General features: G+C 27.8%; 1 protein-coding gene across 4 annotated transcripts in view; it reads left to right on the top strand.

The window, feature by feature from the left end:
• The window catches only part of Atg18a (Autophagy-related 18a), a 172,840-nt gene that overhangs the window by 128,808 nt on the left and 25,735 nt on the right, over nucleotides 1–18,297 (top strand). Inside the window, exon 9 of one of the 4 annotated variants that reach the window (XM_075375160.1) lies at nucleotides 15,325–15,398. The exons of 2 other annotated variants lie outside the window; for them this stretch is intronic. In XM_075375160.1, the coding sequence (XP_075231275.1) occupies nucleotides 15,325–15,350 (26 nt within the window). In that variant the 3' untranslated portion in view covers nucleotides 15,351–15,398. Of the gene's footprint in view, nucleotides 1–12,073; nucleotides 12,104–15,324; nucleotides 15,399–18,297 lie in introns of those variants that run through there. One more of the 4 variants, XM_075375161.1, reaches the window with a different exon arrangement.

The following is an 18,297-nucleotide window of genomic DNA, read 5'->3' as shown; positions in this document are numbered from 1 at the left end:
AGCTTTAATTTTAATTACTCGTGGAAGCTAACTGGATTAGAGGAAAAGTTTTAAAATCAATATTGCTACTTATAATGTTATATAAGTGAATGTTTGTTTGTTTTTCCCATGTGCATTCCTATACTATTCATCAGATTGCGATGAAATTTTGGTGAGTTGTTGTGCACATACCAGCAAAGGTTTTTGAATTAGTTTGGATCCACTAGGTGGCACTGGGTTTGAGATATTTCGAAAAATTGTATTTATGGTGTGTTTCTTGCATGGAAAGAAATACTTCTGCAAAAAATGGCCCACTAGATGGCGCTGTGGTTGAAGTATTTGGAAAAATTGCATTTGTGGTCCAATTTGGTTCGTATTCAGAATATAGATTAGTTACATGAAAAGAAAAATTTTTGCAAAAACTATACCCGTTAGGTGGCATTGATTTTGAGATATTTGTGAAACAAACAAATATACAAACAGTCTTTCTTCTTCTGCTTATATAAAAGGCAATGGTCGTTTGTCTGCCCGCTATAGACCAAAAACACTGCTGGACCAATTTACATGAAGGGAAAAAGTGAAAAAAGAAACAGGGATATATACTCAAATCTAGCAATAGTGAAGCATTGCCGGGTCTGCTAGTATTCTATAAAAATTCCAGTTGTCAAGCTTAGATTGTGAATTAATTCATCTAAAAATAAAAAGAAATCATGTATATATATATATTTCTTGTGGTTTATGGTTTAGGTTACAATAAATTCTTCGTTTCTTTGTACACCTTATGCAGTTACTTTTAAAAATTACTCTCCTTACTTTTTTAATATTAAAAATAGTTGCTCACTTAAGTTTTAATAGTTCTTACATTAATGAATCTTCAACTACAAGACTATCATTATTAAAGTTTGCACTGCTACTTCTCAAACTGAATTACTATAACAATTTTCATTAGGATATCGCTAATTCATTTTTTGGATTTGATTTCTGTAGTACATACAGGTTGTGATAAAGTATGGAAATAGCTTCATATTTTACAACTGAGGTATACTAGAAGTAGAAACTGGGGATATATATATATATATATACATATATGTACAAAATTATTACTCTGTGGTGTGTTTGAAAATTTTGGCTGTTATCTTGGATCCACCATATTCCATATTGAACCAAATTTTTTTTAAATAGAAATTTGGATATGATTTTAATGCAAAATTTTACAAGAAAGCGAGGTGAAATTCATTTTTCAATAAATGTCTTCATTTTTTATTTACAAACAATCAAATTTGCAAAAATGTAACAATCACAGTTGTAGTAAAATGAGAGAAAATGCAGTAACTTTTTTATTTTGTATTACTTTCACAGTTACATCTAGTAATAAACTTTAAAAGTTAATGTTGGAATTAACGGTAAGAATACACAATATTATATATTATAATAGTACACAAGAGCTAATAATTTGTAACCCTACTACAAATTAAATGGCTTGGTCAGCTGATATTATTTTCCTGAATTAGCACAATATTTAATTTTAAAATTTACTTAAATAATTTTGAGTGTAAGAGATAAAAATTATGAAATTTATTTGAATTTGACGCAGACTTCAAAAAATAAGTTTCAAAGATAGTAATTAGGGGGTACTGGAAAGATTATTTTTTCCTTTTCTGTGCAATTTATTTTATATTCTTTTGGAGCCAGTTCATTTTTTTTTTTGTCTTCAGTCATTTGACTGGTTTGATGCAGCTCTCCAAGATTCCCTATCTAGTACTAGTCATTTCATTTCAGTATACCCCCTACATCCTACATCCCTAACAATTTGTTTTACATATTCCAAACGTGGCCTGCCTACACAATTTTTTCCTTCTACCTGTCCTTCCAATATTAAAGCGACTATTCCAGGATGCCTTAGTATGTGGCCTATAAGTCAGTCTCTTATTTTAACTATATTTTTCCAAATGCTTCTTTCTTCATCTATTTGCCGCAATACCTCTTCATTTGTCACTTTATCCACCCATCTGATTTTTAACATTCTCCTATAGCACCACATTTCAAAAGCTTCTAATCTTTTCTTCTCAGATACTCAGATTGTCCAAGTTTCACTTCCATATAAAGCGACGCTCCAAACATATACTTTCAAAAATCTTTTCCTGACATTTAAATTAATTTTTGATGTAAACAAATTATATTTCTAACTGAAGGCTCGTTTCGCTTGTGCTATTCGGCGTTTTATATCGCTCCTGCTTCGTCCATCTTTAGTAATTCTACTTCCCAAATAACAAAATTCTTCTACCTCCATAATCTTTTCTCCTCCTATTCTCACATTCAGTGGTCCATCTTTGTTATTTCTACTACATTTCATTACTTTTGTTTTGTTCTTGTTTATTTTCATGCGATAGTTCTTGCGTAGGACTTCATCTATGCCGTTCATTGTTTCTTCTAAGTCCTTTTTACTCTCGGCTAGAATTACTATATCATCAGCAAATCGTAGCATCTTTATCTTTTCACCTTGTACTGTTACTCCGAATCTAAATTGTTCTTTAACATCATTAACTCCTAGTTCCATGTAAAGATTAAAAAGTAACGGAGATATTGAACATCCTTGTCGGACTCTCTTTCTTATTACGGCTTCTTTCTTATGTTCTTCAATTATTACTGTTGCTGTTTGGTTCCTGTACATGTTAGCAATTGTTCTTCTATCTCTGTATTTGAACCCTAATTTTTTAAAATGCTGAACATTTTATTTCAGTCTACGTTATCGAATGCCTTTTCTAGGTCTATAAACGCCAAGTATGTTGGTTTGTTTTTCTTTAATCTTCCTTCTACTATTAATCTGAGGCCTAAAATTGCTACCTTTGTCCATATACTTTTCCTGAAACCAAGTTGGTCTTCTCCTAACACTTCTTCCACTCTCCTCTCATTTCTTCTGTATAGAATTCTAGTTAAGATTTTTGATGCATGACTAGTTAAACTAATTGTTCTGTATTCTTCACATTTATCTGCCCCTGCTTTCTTTGGTATCATGACTATAACACTTTTTTTGAAGTCTGATGGAAATTCCCCTTTTTCATAAATATTACACACCAGTTTGTATAATCTATCAATCGCTTCCTCACCTGCACTGCATAGTAATTCTACAGGTATTCTGTCTATTCCAGGAGCTTTCTGCCATTTAAATCTTTTAACGCTCTCTTAAATTCAGATCTCAGTATTGTTTCTCCCATTTCATCCTCCTCAATTTCCTCTTCTTCCTCTATAACACCATTTTCTAATTCATTTCCTCCTTATAACTCTTCAATATATTCCACTCATCTATCGACTTTACCTTTCGTATTATATATTGGTGTACCATCTTTGTTTAACACATTATTAGATTTTAATTTATGTACCCCAAAATTTTCCTTGACTTTCCTGTATGCTCCGTCTATTTTACCAATGTTCATTTCTCTTTCCACTTCTGAACACTTTTCTTTAATCCACTCTTCTTTCGCCAGTTTGCACTTCTTGTTTATAGCATTTCTTAATTGCTGATAGTTCCTTTTACTTTCTTCATCATTAGCATTCTTATATTTTCTACGTTCATCCATCAGCTGCAATATATCGTCTGAAACCCAAGGTTTTCTACCAGTTCTCTATTCCGCCTAAGTTAGCTAAGTTCAGCTTCTGCTGATTTAAAAATGTCCTTTTTAACATTCTCCCATTCTTCTTCTACATTTTCTACCTTATCTTTTTTACTCAGACCTGTTGCGATGTCCTCCTCAAAAATCTTCTTTACCTCCTCTTCCTCAAGCTTCTCTAAATTCCACCGATTCATCTGACACCTTTTCTTCAGGTTTTTAAACCCCAATCTACATTTCATTATCACCAAATTATGGTCGCTATCAATGTCTGCTCCTGGGTAAGTTTTGCAGTCAACGAGTTGATTTCTAAATCTTTACTTAACCATGATATAATCTATCTGATACCTTGCAGTATCGCCTGGCTTTTTCCAAGTGTATATTCTTCTATTATGATTTTTAAATTGGGTGTTGGCAATTACTAAATTATACTTCGTGCAAAACTCTATAAGTCGGTCCCCTCTTTCATTCCTTTTGCCCAGCCCGTATTCACCCACTATATTTCCTTCCTTGCCTTTTCCAATGCTTGCATTCTAATCTGGAGCCAGTTCAATTTTTATAAAAAATTTATTTATGATTAAATTGACTGCATAAGCTCAAAGCTTATGTATAAGAATATGGACTGGACATTTTGTAGCATATGAAAAATGCTGTGCCTGACTAAGATTCAAACCTGGGACCTTCCAGATGAAAGGCTGATTAAAACTATTTATATCATTGTAAAAAAAAAAAAAAACAAAAAAAACTAGTGTATAATTTTGCATATATGAGCCATATAACTAATACAAAACAGAAAACTCACATTTTTCATAAAAGGCACTGAAAAATGGATTCTCAAAAAATGAGAAATGTTGGCGTTAGGTGTGCAATTTTGTGACAAAAAATGATCAGATCCATTTTTTTACAAAAAAATTACTTGCAGAATATTTTTTTCAGAATTAAAAATAACATAATAGTATTACAAATTTTTTTTAACCATTTAAGAGCAAAACTACTGGTTAGAGTAAGATGGTGGTTTGTGACACTCTGCCAATTTCACTCAGATATGTGAATATTTCAATAACCATATAATTTCAGCAGATTATAATCTCCATGGTCTTTGCCTGATGTTTTGATTTTTATTTTTGGCCATCTGAAAAAAATTACTGTTTTCAAGAACAAGCACACTTTAGACGAATGGAAAGAAAATATTGAAGGCAGCATCTTTTAACATCAGTGTTACAACTCTAAGGAAAGTTACACTGATCACATAAAGAAATGTTTGCATGAACACTGAAGGTGGACATTTTGAGTATTTATTGTGTCATATTAGTAGAGAAAAAATTAAAATATAGACCGCTTAGTTTCCTATTATCGTATAATTAAATTGTTCATTAAATAAATACAGTTTGTTTTACACGTAGGTTGAGTGACTTAATGAACACATACTATTTTAAAATATTGGACTGCTAATTGTGTTTGAATAAAAATCTGGAAAAAATTATACAAATAAAAAATGACATTTTTTTATCAATGCTTAAATAGTAACTGAACAATAATCAATTTAAATGATGAATTCAAAGATAAAATAAAACTTTGTAAAAAACAGAACAAACATAACCTAAAGAGAAGACTTATTAAGTATAAAAAAAAGTTCAGTAGAGTAAATACAAGTAAAGCCAAAGAGGAAATCTAAACAAGTAAGTTGTAATAAAACTAAGCAGAAACAAATTTAATTAAAAAAAGAGTAAATTAAAGCACGGAAAGAGGACAACACTGAACAATTCTATTATACAAAATCTAGTAGGATTTAAACAAGAATCTAAGAGGACAAAATAAACAAGAAGACTTAAAAAGCAAGACAACAAAGTTTAATGTAAAATAACCTTTGTAAAAAAAGAAAAATTCCAAGGCTAAAAAAACGCCATAGTGTAAAAAACAAAAAGGTTCAAGAGAGTAAAGACAACTAAAATCAGAAATTTAACAAGAAAGGTTCTATCTAATAAAACCAAGCATAAACAAATTTAATTAAGAAAAGTATAAGATCAAAAAGAAACAACACCTTAATACTACAATAATATAAAAAAAGAGGTATCAATAGATTAAACAGAGTTTAAGGAAATTTAAGTAAAAGAAAACGAAAACAAAAGTGGTAGAACTATGATGATAGTGGTAGAGTGGAATTAAGCGTGGTGGGGAGGAGAGAACCCATCCTAATAATTTTTTGAAACTTTTTATTGAAATTTTATGTAAAATATAATTTAAGAAGATAAGAAAAATATTTATTTTAATTGCTGTGTGAAATGTTTTTTATAACTTAACTAATTTTTTTTTTGTTAAATTTCCAAAATTGACTTTCCTAATTTTTAATATTACATTAATTAAGTAAAATTATATAATTATAAGCAGTCAATGTGAATTTTTAACAGCTAGATTTAAAAGTTTTAATAGATTTATTAATACTTTCCAATTCCAGTTTAGCCTCCGGAAATTACTGTTCAGATATTACTTCAGGGGATGATATGTATGAGTGTAAATGAAGTGTAGTCTTGTACAATCTCAGTTCGATTGTTCCTGAGATGTGTAGTTAATTGAAACCCAACCAAAGAACATCTGTATTCTTACGGAATTTCATATGCTGAAATTCTAAACTTCCAAATCAGCTGATTTGGGAATACGCGTTCACCACCAGACCAACCCGGTGGGTTAGATTTATTAATACTGTTTTAAGGTAAATTAGCAAAATGACTTTCAACAGACATAAGATGTGTCGTTAAGTTGAATTAAAAATAATTTATGATGTATTTGTAATACAAGTAGTATATTAAATTACATTTTGGTTGGAGATTATTCAACATGAGACACAAGTTACTCCTCAAAAATAGATACAGTCTTTCCTGAAAATAACATCAACACTTTTACAGGCTTCCGTGGCAGAGAGATTACAATTCAGTTTTTCATCCAAATGATGGGTTTATAATCCTGGTCAAGCATAGCGTAATTCATACAGTACAAAAATTCCATTCCATAATCTTAAGTACAATCTTTAACTCTAGGTAATTGCACTAAGATAGATCTATAGATCAAGCTTCCCAAGAAAGATATGTGTTAAATGGTCATTTGAATAAGCATAACTGTTGCTACTGGAGCAATGATAATCCCAGATGTATGATTGAGTGTTAAAGACAGTTTTCCCAAAGTAAACATTTGGGCTGGAATCGATAATTGTATGGTAGAACTTTTTATTTTAGACAAAAATCTTACAGGAGATCCTTGTTGCAGCCTGTTAATCAATAGGATTTTACCAAATATTCAGGAAACTTTTACACAACAATTGAATAACTTATGGTTTCAGCAAGATAAGGTGATAATACCACCTTACTATTATCTAAGGACATGGCAGAATTTAAACGAAACATTTCCAGATCATTGTGTAGATCATAGAGGAGCCATAGAATGGCCTGCCAGGTCTCTAGATTATTATTCTTGCGGTTGTTTAAAACATAATCTAGACAAAACAAAAGAACTGTAAATTGACGACTTGAAAAGGCTGATCTGCAACATACACCACCAAACATGATACAGCAAGTTACAGATGGATATTACTTAAGGAGTTAGTATACTACCCCTGTGGAAGGGATGCAAAAAAGAACTGTAAACATTGACGACTTGAAAAGGCTGATCTGCAACATACACCACCAAACATGATACAGCAAGTTACAGATGGATATTACTTAAGGAGTTAGTACACTACCCCTGTGGAAGGGATGCATTTTCAACATTTTTTACAAAATGGTATTTTTTCAAAATTTATTGTATTAAGTAATTTAGGACTGAAAACATTTAACTAAATTTTAAAATTAAATATTGTGATGGTTAAAGTAAATAATTGGAAAAAAGTGATGTGAAGGAAAGAATCTTCTTGGAGCGGTAGAATATATTTGTCTTTCATCTAGAAAGTTCTGAGTTTGAATCCCAGTTGGCTTAGGATTTTCCATTTATGTTAATAAATTCATCTATCATGTAGTGACTGTAATTGAGCATAAGCCTATTGTTGCTTAAAAAATAAATATATTAGAAGAGAGAGAGAGAAAATTATATTAAATAGTCCTCATAATAGTCTGTGCAGTTGTTTATATCATGGTGAAGTAAATGTACTCTTTTCTAACAGACTTAATTAAATGTAGTTATTATATGTTGGCAGATTTGATTTGCATATCTTCAATATTATTATTTTGACAATTTTTAGGAACTGAAACAACTTTGATGATAAGACTTGTTTTATAAAGTTTGTTAAAAGTGATAAAACTCATACAAATGAATGACATGACAGGAAGTGTAATGAAGTCTTGTTACATTTAAATTATTTAATTTCCTTCATGAAACATATCATAATAATTTAGATATTTATTTTTTTAAACATTTCTTAGGCATTTTTCTTTATTAGAGTTTCCTTCAAAATAACTTAATAACTTCAAAATACATACCTGTTGTTTTATTTTTTGCTGCAATATTATTATTTTTTAATCAAATGTAAAATACTAAAAAATTCAACATAAATAGAATATGTGAGATAAATAACATGTATGTTGGCTTGTACCAATTAGAGCAATATAAGAAAAACCAATCAGTTGTATAAATTAACCTTTGAAGTTACACATACATAAAATACACACAAAAATACATTCAAAGAAGAGATAAATATTACAAATAAAAAAAAAACATTGCTGACAAACATTGCTCTTTTGTTCTGGTTTGGTTTCATTGTACCTCTTTGAATTTTGGAAATCGAAAGATCAGGCGAAAATATAACAGCATTTCTGAATAACTGTAAAATAAGAAAGAGAAAGTTTATCTTTACCCAAGATATATGTATTTTTTGAAAATTTTTATGTTTCAAAAGAGATTAGTCAAGAAAATTGAAATAAGTCATATTTAATTAATAAAAATGTTAAAATATAAAAAAGAAAAATTTTCTCATAAACTTAATGAAATTTTTTTAAAGATTTGAAATTCTGCTGAAAATGCTAAAGAAACCAAAAATATATTGTTTTACTGTCTATTTTTGTACATCATTTAAGAACTTTACCTAGAATTGAATCATTTGAAATAATCTTTCTGTTATACTGATCCATGTGGTCTAGCTCATGTTACTTTAAACTACGTTTTGTAGAAAATGATGTAATCTTGTGAAGCTTTATATGATCAGTAATGGCAGAGATATGAAGTGAATACAGTGTTTAATTTTTTGAAAACTATTGAGTGTAAAAATGAGTATACAAATCCCTCATTACTAGCTTTATGCATATCAATGACAACAGAAATATAAGACGTTAGATCAAGAATGAATATGATTGTATCATAATTTCATATCTTCATTCCTACTGATGCAGCATTTTTTGTTAAAAATATTCTTTGTGCACTTTTATGGCTATGATGCATCAAAAGATTAATAATTTGGTTGTTTGAGAGGATTGTTAATTAGTTGGTAGGTTGTTCTTGCAGTTCCCTTTATTATTATTATTATTATTATTGCCTTGTAATTTTGTTTAATTATTTCACTGTGCAATCTCACGTTGTATATAATTTTGTCGTTATAATTAATTATATAGATGGTTTTATAGTTTGGTTATCAGTACGTAAGATAACATGCATGCATGGTAACTGGTACAAGGTTATTCTTTGCATGATAAAACACATTTTCATTTTTTTTTTTTATTATGTAGTTAGTTTATTGTATTTCCATTTGTGACTACTATTAGTTTCTTTTGATTATTTGTAATATTTCTTATGTGTATTAATGGTTTATAATTTTTTTCATTGCATAACCCTTGTCAGCAATTTCCATAAATTGTAATATCGATTTGTAAATGCAAGGGAAGTAAACTCTCTTGAAAAGGGATCAGCTTCAGCTAATCTGACCGTACTTTATCTAGTCTAGTCTATTAACTATAAAAAGTAAACTTCTTTTATTTATGAAACACATTTTTCCTTATAATGTTAAGCTGTATAGGTTGATTACAAATTTGACCCTTCAGCTGATAACTAGGAATATACTTGTATCTGAAATTTATTACCAGAGAACAGGAGAAACAAAGATGATTCAATACGTGATATTTTTTTGTCATAATATACAAACATATTTTTAAAAGGATTAAATAATTTTTAGCGTATGAATTTTATGCTTCTCTTTTCTCAATATTTTTTGTGAGTAACTCCCAAAAGGAGATTTCATTATTTAATCATCAGTAACAGAAAAAAAAATCCCTTTTGGCATGCCTGAAGGCTGAGGTAGATTTAACCGGTGCTAAGTAGGGGATAAAAAAGATTTCCATCTTAAAGTTAAGAAAAACTTCAAATTTTACTCAATATGACAATGGTTGCATATAGAAAAAGGTTTCATATGTTTAGCATATAACAAGCCCCTTCTTACAATTTCAGCAACATTTTGGTCATCTTTTGCCGTAAAGGTTGTTCATATCAAAAATTATTTCAGACAAATGTTTTAGGTAATGTTTAGAGGACTAGCAACCACTTTCAACCGATTCGAAACTGTGCTTATTAAGGGAGGCATGATTTTTTTTGTCTTCAGAACCCCAGTTTTTCCACCCCCTGGGCCAATGGTTGGTGATATCAAAAAATTTTACTTACATAAGTTTTAGGCTCTTATCCAAAGAATAGGAACTTTAAACGATTTCGATATTTTACTTAATAAGAAAGTTATACCGATATTTTGTTTCCAAAAATCCCCCCCCCCCCTGTATTTTCACCCCTATGGTTCGATTTTGGCTTTTAACAAACTCGACCAAGATTTTGGGACGAGTTATTTTTAATGAACAATTTGAAAATGATTGGCACCAAATTACAGTAGTTATCATGTCCACAAGAAAGTGAAATATATATATGTAGATGTATATATAAACTTTTGAACTGACAGTGGTTTTGAGGTCTGGGGGATGTGAAACGCAAAGATATTTCTGAAAGTTGAATCATGGTACCCATTGCAATAGGTAGCTTTCTTATGAAAGCTAACTAAAAGCAACAAAAATAAGTTAATACTAGTATTTATGAATAAAGGGTTTAAAATAATCATGATTGTGGCAAAAAAAGCTTTGCTTATACTTATTCTCAATAAATGTACTAATTAATTTTTAGGTATTCTTACTGTGCACCCCATATCCATGGGGTGCACAGTAAGAATACCTTAATGTAGATAAACACATACATTAAGTCTATTATACTATGTTTCACCATACCTTACCAAATTTTGTTGTTGAAAAAATATAAAATTATTTTAATTTAATTTTGAATAGTTGTACATTTACAATACATGTTGGGACAATATTATTAAAATGCAACTACAATATTACAACATAATTTTCATTATGATATGTTCTTAGCCACTTTTAAATAGAATCAAAATGATTAACTAGGTTGTGACTGGGCCAATCATGCTATAATAAAGTATTTGGAATGCTAGGTTGAATACGTAACATACTTTATTTGGTAGAAAGGTGAACATTAATTATTAGTATATTATTATCTGTTCCACTCCCGTTTTGACATATTAAAGTACCTGTAGTACAAGAAGTATTGGCCAGAATTGCTTTTTGTGAGAGTAATGATGGTATAACTTCATAGGAAGTGATGAACAGGGTGAATACATCACTTGTTGGGCTGAATATCACCTGAATTTTGGTGGGCTTAACATGTACATGATACACAACAATATATTTTATTCAATAAAGAAGGAAGAAATCACTTTCCCTAGTAAACCTGGCATAAGATGCTGAATTTTTCTGGGTGACATGTCTACTTGTACATACATCTCTCCTTTTCATAAAACAAATGTGTGGGTTTTCTTCTACCCTACATTGATTCATATTGAGGAATCTAAGAACCATGAATTTAAACTACCGCAGTCTGCATCACCCTTATAACACAAGATGTGCTAGCTATCTACTTTGTCAGTCATAGCTCATAACAAATAGTGTAGATGGGTATGACTATATTTAAAAATTCCAAAAATTAAAACTATAATATAATGTAAACTTATTTCACAAATTGTTTGAAGAAAATCCGAAATCTGTGAAAAAATTGTTCAAGTTTATGTTTATCCTAGGTTTTTTTATTGTTCGGTGTTGTCTATTGGTTTTTTTTTTAGTTGTGACATTGTGGACATATATATATTTACAATTATAATAATCATTTTTCTTGTTCATAAGATCTTATTTTGTTTATTCATACCAATTTTCTAATTATTATACCCCATTGTGGTTTTCTTATAATTTTACTACAATTAATATTGACAAATTCATATTTCATCTCAAAGCATTAGTAAATTACCAGTTGAATTTAGATTAAATGTTTTATGAAGATGACAGTTTATTAATTTAAAAATTCCACTTATTTAAAATTTATAAATTCTGATGTTGTCATTGAATGGAAATCGTATCATTAAAATAGATGTAAAATGTTTTTTTTCCTTCTTTTACATGCATACAAAGATTTCTTGACTAACTTCATGTGAAAAGGTATTAAAATATAACATTTAAGTAAATGTGTTGTGTGCTCTGTTTTTTTTTTACTGTTAAACATTACCTTGATACTCATAGTTCTTTTAAAAAATTACTTTGTATTGATTTAGATTTTTAATATTTGGTCAGTATGTTTTTTTTTATTGACCTGGTTCTGTAATTTAATTAAAAACTTAACGCATAATAACTTAGTATATGGATTTTGAGCTTTTTTTTAAATTATGTTCTATTAAACTGCTTGTATGTATACGTATTTAAATGGGCTGCTTAATTCTTTTTATAAATCTAAATAAAGATCTAAATAAAGTTTCTGTATAACTTTGCTTTAATTGTTGTATATTTTTATCTTTTGCATCTACCTTTTTCATTTACAGTTTGTTTAGAAACTTAGTTTTCATTATTTTTGAAAAATTTAATTAGTTTTCTTGATCCATGTCTATTTCTTCCTTGTAAAAGATAGTTATGTGTTGTCTTTATTTATTTTGTCATCTCTGTATACCATTGGCTTTATTATACTATTAGTTGTGTCTATATCTTACCAAATTCAAGAAAATGTTAATTCCTTTCTTTTCACGTTTGATCTCTTTGCTTTTATAATAAAATTGCCCATTTTCCCGCTGTATTGTAATATGAAATTTTTTTATCACTTTAGCAAGTTAAAAATTAACTCTTATGTTACCAAGTCATAAATGTTCTATTTCGATAAGCAATTAAATAAATTAATTTTTTTGCTAATAACAAAAATAATGGTTGAGCATTTGCTTGGAAAGATCCAGGGAGAATCTAGGTTAGAGCAGTATCATATATATGAAATAAATAAATCTAAATATTTAAAGACAATAAATAAATAAAAATTAATACAATATAAAAATATTTTTGAATAATTTAATCAAAATATATCAAAATAAATAGTAAAGTTATAAAATAATGATGCAGACAACTCACATCTCTTTATTTAATTGAATTATTTTTAAAACTAATTAACAAATTAGTATTGTTTTTGTAAAAGGAAAATCATTTAATTTTAAATAGACTAATTTGGAAATCTTTTAGATAATCTATTATGAAATGTTAATTAAAGTATAGTAAGGCTCTTTTTCTTATACAGAAGTGTTACGCTTGAAACTCTGGAATACATTTCTTAACTGTTTGACAAAAAGTTGATATTATTATTATTTTTTTTTAATTAATTAAAAGTAGGATTGCATAAATATAAGCATGAAAATATTATAATTATTAATTTTGTAATTGTCCTACTTTTCAAAATGCCATTAATATATTCTCTTTTGACATACTCTTTTCTTTTGATTATGTTTATGGGAAATCTCTTTTGTTATCAGTCTTATTTAAAAAGGTTTTTGCTTAAACATTTTAGCCTATCTGTCATCTAGTTTTTAGCACAGTTTTTTTTAATTTATCATTTATAATCCACTGTTCTTCATTTTAATTATTTTCCAGCTATTGTTGTTAGACATAATTCTATATACCAAAAGGTTAACTAAAAACAATGTATTGTTTTTGTAATAGAAAGTAGTAATTTTTTTGTGTAATATGATGCATATAAAACACCTGAAATATAAGAAATAACATTCTTAGTTACTTTCTTTGGCGATAATGACGTTCACTAAACAGACATTCTATATGGTAAGAGAGTGAAGGTGTTATGTTTAAGCTGAATATTATCTACATTTTGATAGTGTTTACACGCTGATTTGCAATATATATTTAGCCTGTTAAAGAAGGGAACGCGAAACAACTTCATTCTTTTCTTTCTTAAATTTACTTGGCATGGGATGGTTGTTATTATTAATCAGTCAATACTGAATCAAACATGCTATTCAATGTGTTAGCATTGGCTAAGTCTTCTTCGAAAATGAATAATGGATTTATTACATTGACAGTAATAGGAGGTTTTTTTTATTAATTAGCAAAACAATAGTATTTTCTAATATCATATTTTTATGTCACATTATATGTATTTACAAATTTTTAATCTCTTTTTTCTAAAACCCATTTAACTAAAATTAATTGTCTTATTATATGACCTACTGACTTCCTTCTGTCCTTAAAAAGATTCTGTCATTAATTTCTTTTCTCCAATTCATCTTAAAATTCAAATCTATTAACGCATCTAATTTATTTTTTCTCTTGAAAGTTACACTTCGTAAGAGCCTCAGTTCATCATCCTCTTTTTGGCTTTCTTATTCTTCATGTTGCATTACCATAAAGAGCTAATTATTCTATGAATGTTTCCCTTGGTTGTGCCATTATACTTTTGATGGCTTCCTTATTTGGTTGCTTTCTGGAATTCTACTACTTAAATAAAACATTTCTATATCATCTGATAATTGTATTCTGTGTTTTAATTTTAATTTACAATTATGTTATTTATTCTCATTTTACTTCTACTTATTTTTATATTAAGTTTCTTCTCTTGTAGTAGTTAAATTCATATCATTGTTTTACTTTTATTCTTATTGCTGTAAATGTCAAAAGATAAAGGTTGCCTTTGAAGATTTATATATCTTACAAAGATGTTTGTTCTCTATGTTATTGTTGAGAGTTTGTATGAAGAAATTTGTAGGAAATATAGAAAATAACACTTGAAAATTATCCTTTATTATTTCTTTTCCTGATACTCAGATTTCAATATTCTACAACTTCATACAAGATTTTATAACAAATTTTCTTATGTTTGGATTTTGTTTTGTAAAATTTATTAATTTGGTTGTCTGTAAAGGTAGAAAGTTTTTTACACTGAAATATGTTTTAGCAACAGTATTTTGGTAATTAATTAGTTTTATTATCTAAATAAATAATAGGATAGAAAAAGTATTGAAGAAAGTAATAATTTCTATTAAAGCTGGTAGGAAAGTTGGTAATTTGTTAGAAAGTAATAAAGCCATTTTTCAGATGTTTAGATTATAGTACACATATTTTTTTATTTGGACAGTTCTTTTTCAAATTATTTAGAACCTTTATTGTGAATTCATCTCGATAACACAGAAGATAAACAACCTTTAATATGGTAGAACATTTTCAATTTTTTCTATCATGTGATTCATAAGGTACATTTTTTCTAAAACAAGAAAAAATACAATATGCCTTGTGATTAGTGTGTATCATTTGTGACAAACACTATAATTTAATTATTTGATGAAGAAGGAAACTATAGTTATACATGATTATTTTCTGTTTTGGACTTAAATGAATGTTTTCAGATACAGCAAACAATCATAAAATCTAATACCAAGATGAAACTAGATGCTTTCTGCTAAATACAAATTTTAGAACTGTAAGTTTCACAGGTGTAGTTTAATTTATTAATTTTATTTATGCATCTGTATTTTTCAATAATAATCTCTTTTCTAGAAGGAGTTTGTTTTTCTGTGCTTGTTTGCTTTTGTTTTTTTTTTATCTGCTTTGCCCCAGTCTTTGTCAATTTACTGCCCAAGTAGCAAAATTTTCTTTCAGTTTGAGAAGTAGAATTTCCTTTTACATTTTTTAACTTTATTGTCGGGGAAGAATTTACTTATATTAAAAAGAAATTAGGAATTTATAAAAGTTCTTAAAAAATTAATTATTATAAAATTCAGGTTGGTAATTATAATTAAATTTTTTATGTTTTTATTGTATGAATATGGATTCTTAAAATTTTATATTAACAGAAAATTTATATTATTATGTTTAAATCTTTTATCTTGAGGCCTCCCCAAGGATTCTACTTTGTTTTCTCAAATCTTATCTTGAGATCTGATAAGGACAGATGAATTTGTATATATACCAACTGTTCCAAAAGTCATATAACAGAATTTGATTTGAAAATATACCACTTTAACTGCAGGTAGGGAAATTATCCTTTTATCATTAATAAACTGAATTTTTTCTTAACAGGATGTGGATCTTAGTTAAACGATTGATATACTTTGTTTTGTGAAGAATTTAAATTCTCATTGAATTTAAACCTCAATGTAAAGGAGTTTCCACGAGAGAAAATTAGTTTTTATTTAGAAAATGATCTGTAAATCAATTTTTTTATACAGTTTAAAAAGTCATTTTGAATTATTTCCTGACATTCATTTGCTGAATGGAGTATAGCTTTGCTTAATTGCTTTCTTAAAGATAGTGAAATAGGAGGCAACATCCTCTTCTAGTTGTTATGTACACACAGTCAATCAGAAAAATCACAATCAACCACACAAAGAGATCATGACATAAGATAAAGTCTGCCAGCCAAAAGTTATGGCAGAGTTTATATGGATGGTTTGTAGGCAGTGAATATCCATAAAGTTCAGATTAATTCACCAAGAGGGAGATAAAGAGTTTTATTTTATATCTATATAGATAGGTGCAGTACATTGCAAGAGAATAATTTACATATTAACCAATTATTAAATATGTAGATAAATATTTTTCTATCCCCCACTGCTATAATATCTTGCTGAAACTCACAAAATTCAACCAGGTTTGTGGTGGAAAATATTTTGATGGTTTGGTTAAAAAAAAAAGTTCATAAATTTTCAATTTTTGTTTTAATTCGATAAGAATTTTTCCTCCCAGAAACATGCGAAAAATGTCATACATCATCTTCATGAAGAAGATTCTATAAATAAATGGAAAGACTTAATTAAAAAAAAAGTAACTATTATTTTCATGTGAAGTTCTTACGCAGTTTATTGTGTAAATCTTTTAATTGTCATCTAACAGTTATTGCAATTAGATAAAATTATAAGCTAGTTTAAATTTTCAGTGGTATGAAAAGAGTCCATTTGGTTTATAAGTCCATAAGTCAATTGATCTATTAATCCTAAAAATGTATATTTTTATGATAAAGATATAAAAAAATTACATTCAGAATCAAATGGATGTTCAAGTTAGCTTTCCTCCAGTCTAAGCTAATTAGTTTCATCAGTATGTAGTTATTTTTTTCTTATTTCATTTTCTTCAATTTAATATTATTTATTTTTTGTTTTCATTTTTCACCCAAAATAGTGCACAACTGATAATCTGTAAATTGTACATAGTTTTAGTTTTAATATTGAAATGTAATGGTAGATAAAATTTAACCTTTTAAAAATAGTGTTCTGTTTGCATTTGCATTTATTTATTACATACTTCATCTTTTTCTGCATCTATTGAAAATGCATGTATTTTATACTTTTAACTAAGCAGAAAATATTTTTTTTTATTTTTTTACTGATCTGTTTGTTTTTGATTAACATATTTATTTATAAAGTTAGAAATAGTTTTCTAACATTTATTTCATGTATACTCAGACCTCTACCTTTTTAAAATTATTTTTGAACAGTTTTTTGACATAATTAAAAAAAAAATACAAAATCATGGCAATATTTTTTAGTTTTGTTTTTTATCTTTCATAATTTTTTAAACCTATTTTTTTAACTATTATTAAAATTGTACAAAATATTTTTTTAATCAAAATTATTACTGTTTTCAGATATATATTGTGATATTTTTATTATTATTATTAGTTATTTTTTAATGCCATTATTTTGTGTAAAATATTGTTCATTTAAACTTGTTTCTTTGTTTTCAAAAATTAATTTTAAATATAATAAATTAACTTACTATCACATTGTTAATCAAGCTTTTCCACTTTCAGTTTTAAACTAAATCATCAGATCTGCAAAACTGTTTTATAATAATTATTTAAATTTCTAATTGATGAATAAAAAAGGCTCAGCATAACGGGATTGTGAAATATATGTAGCTTATCTGAAATTGATTTTTTTTTTTGGTATATAAATTTTCTGTATAAAATTAACTACACAATATCTGTATGAAATAAGTACATAATTTTTTTTTTACTATATTGCTGAATAATTGTTTTCTCTTTCAATTTTACGGCAACTGTTATGGTTTATAAATATTGCTATTAATTATAGTCATATTTACATTGTTCAAGTCTAACCGAGTAATGAGTAACTGCACCTAATATTTTCTCAAATAGTGACAGTTGTTCCACAAGGAAAAATATTTACATTTAAACTAACAGCCAAATCTTGATACAATTGATTATTGATGGAGTGATTTGATGACTTTATCGAAAAAGTACTTCATTTGCTGCTTAGTTTTTGTTTATTATTAAATAAAAAGAGTCTACAGGCAGGCCTGCAGATAAAGTTGTCTATATGTCAGATCTGTTTTTACTATCTAAGAGTAAAAACAGATCA

Source organism: Lycorma delicatula, chromosome 9 (assembly GCF_047948215.1).
Source record: "Lycorma delicatula isolate Av1 chromosome 9, ASM4794821v1, whole genome shotgun sequence".
NCBI lineage: Eukaryota > Metazoa > Arthropoda > Insecta > Hemiptera > Fulgoridae > Lycorma > Lycorma delicatula.
Note: the sequence above shows the minus strand (reverse complement) of the source record. Positions and strands in the feature narration are given on the sequence as shown.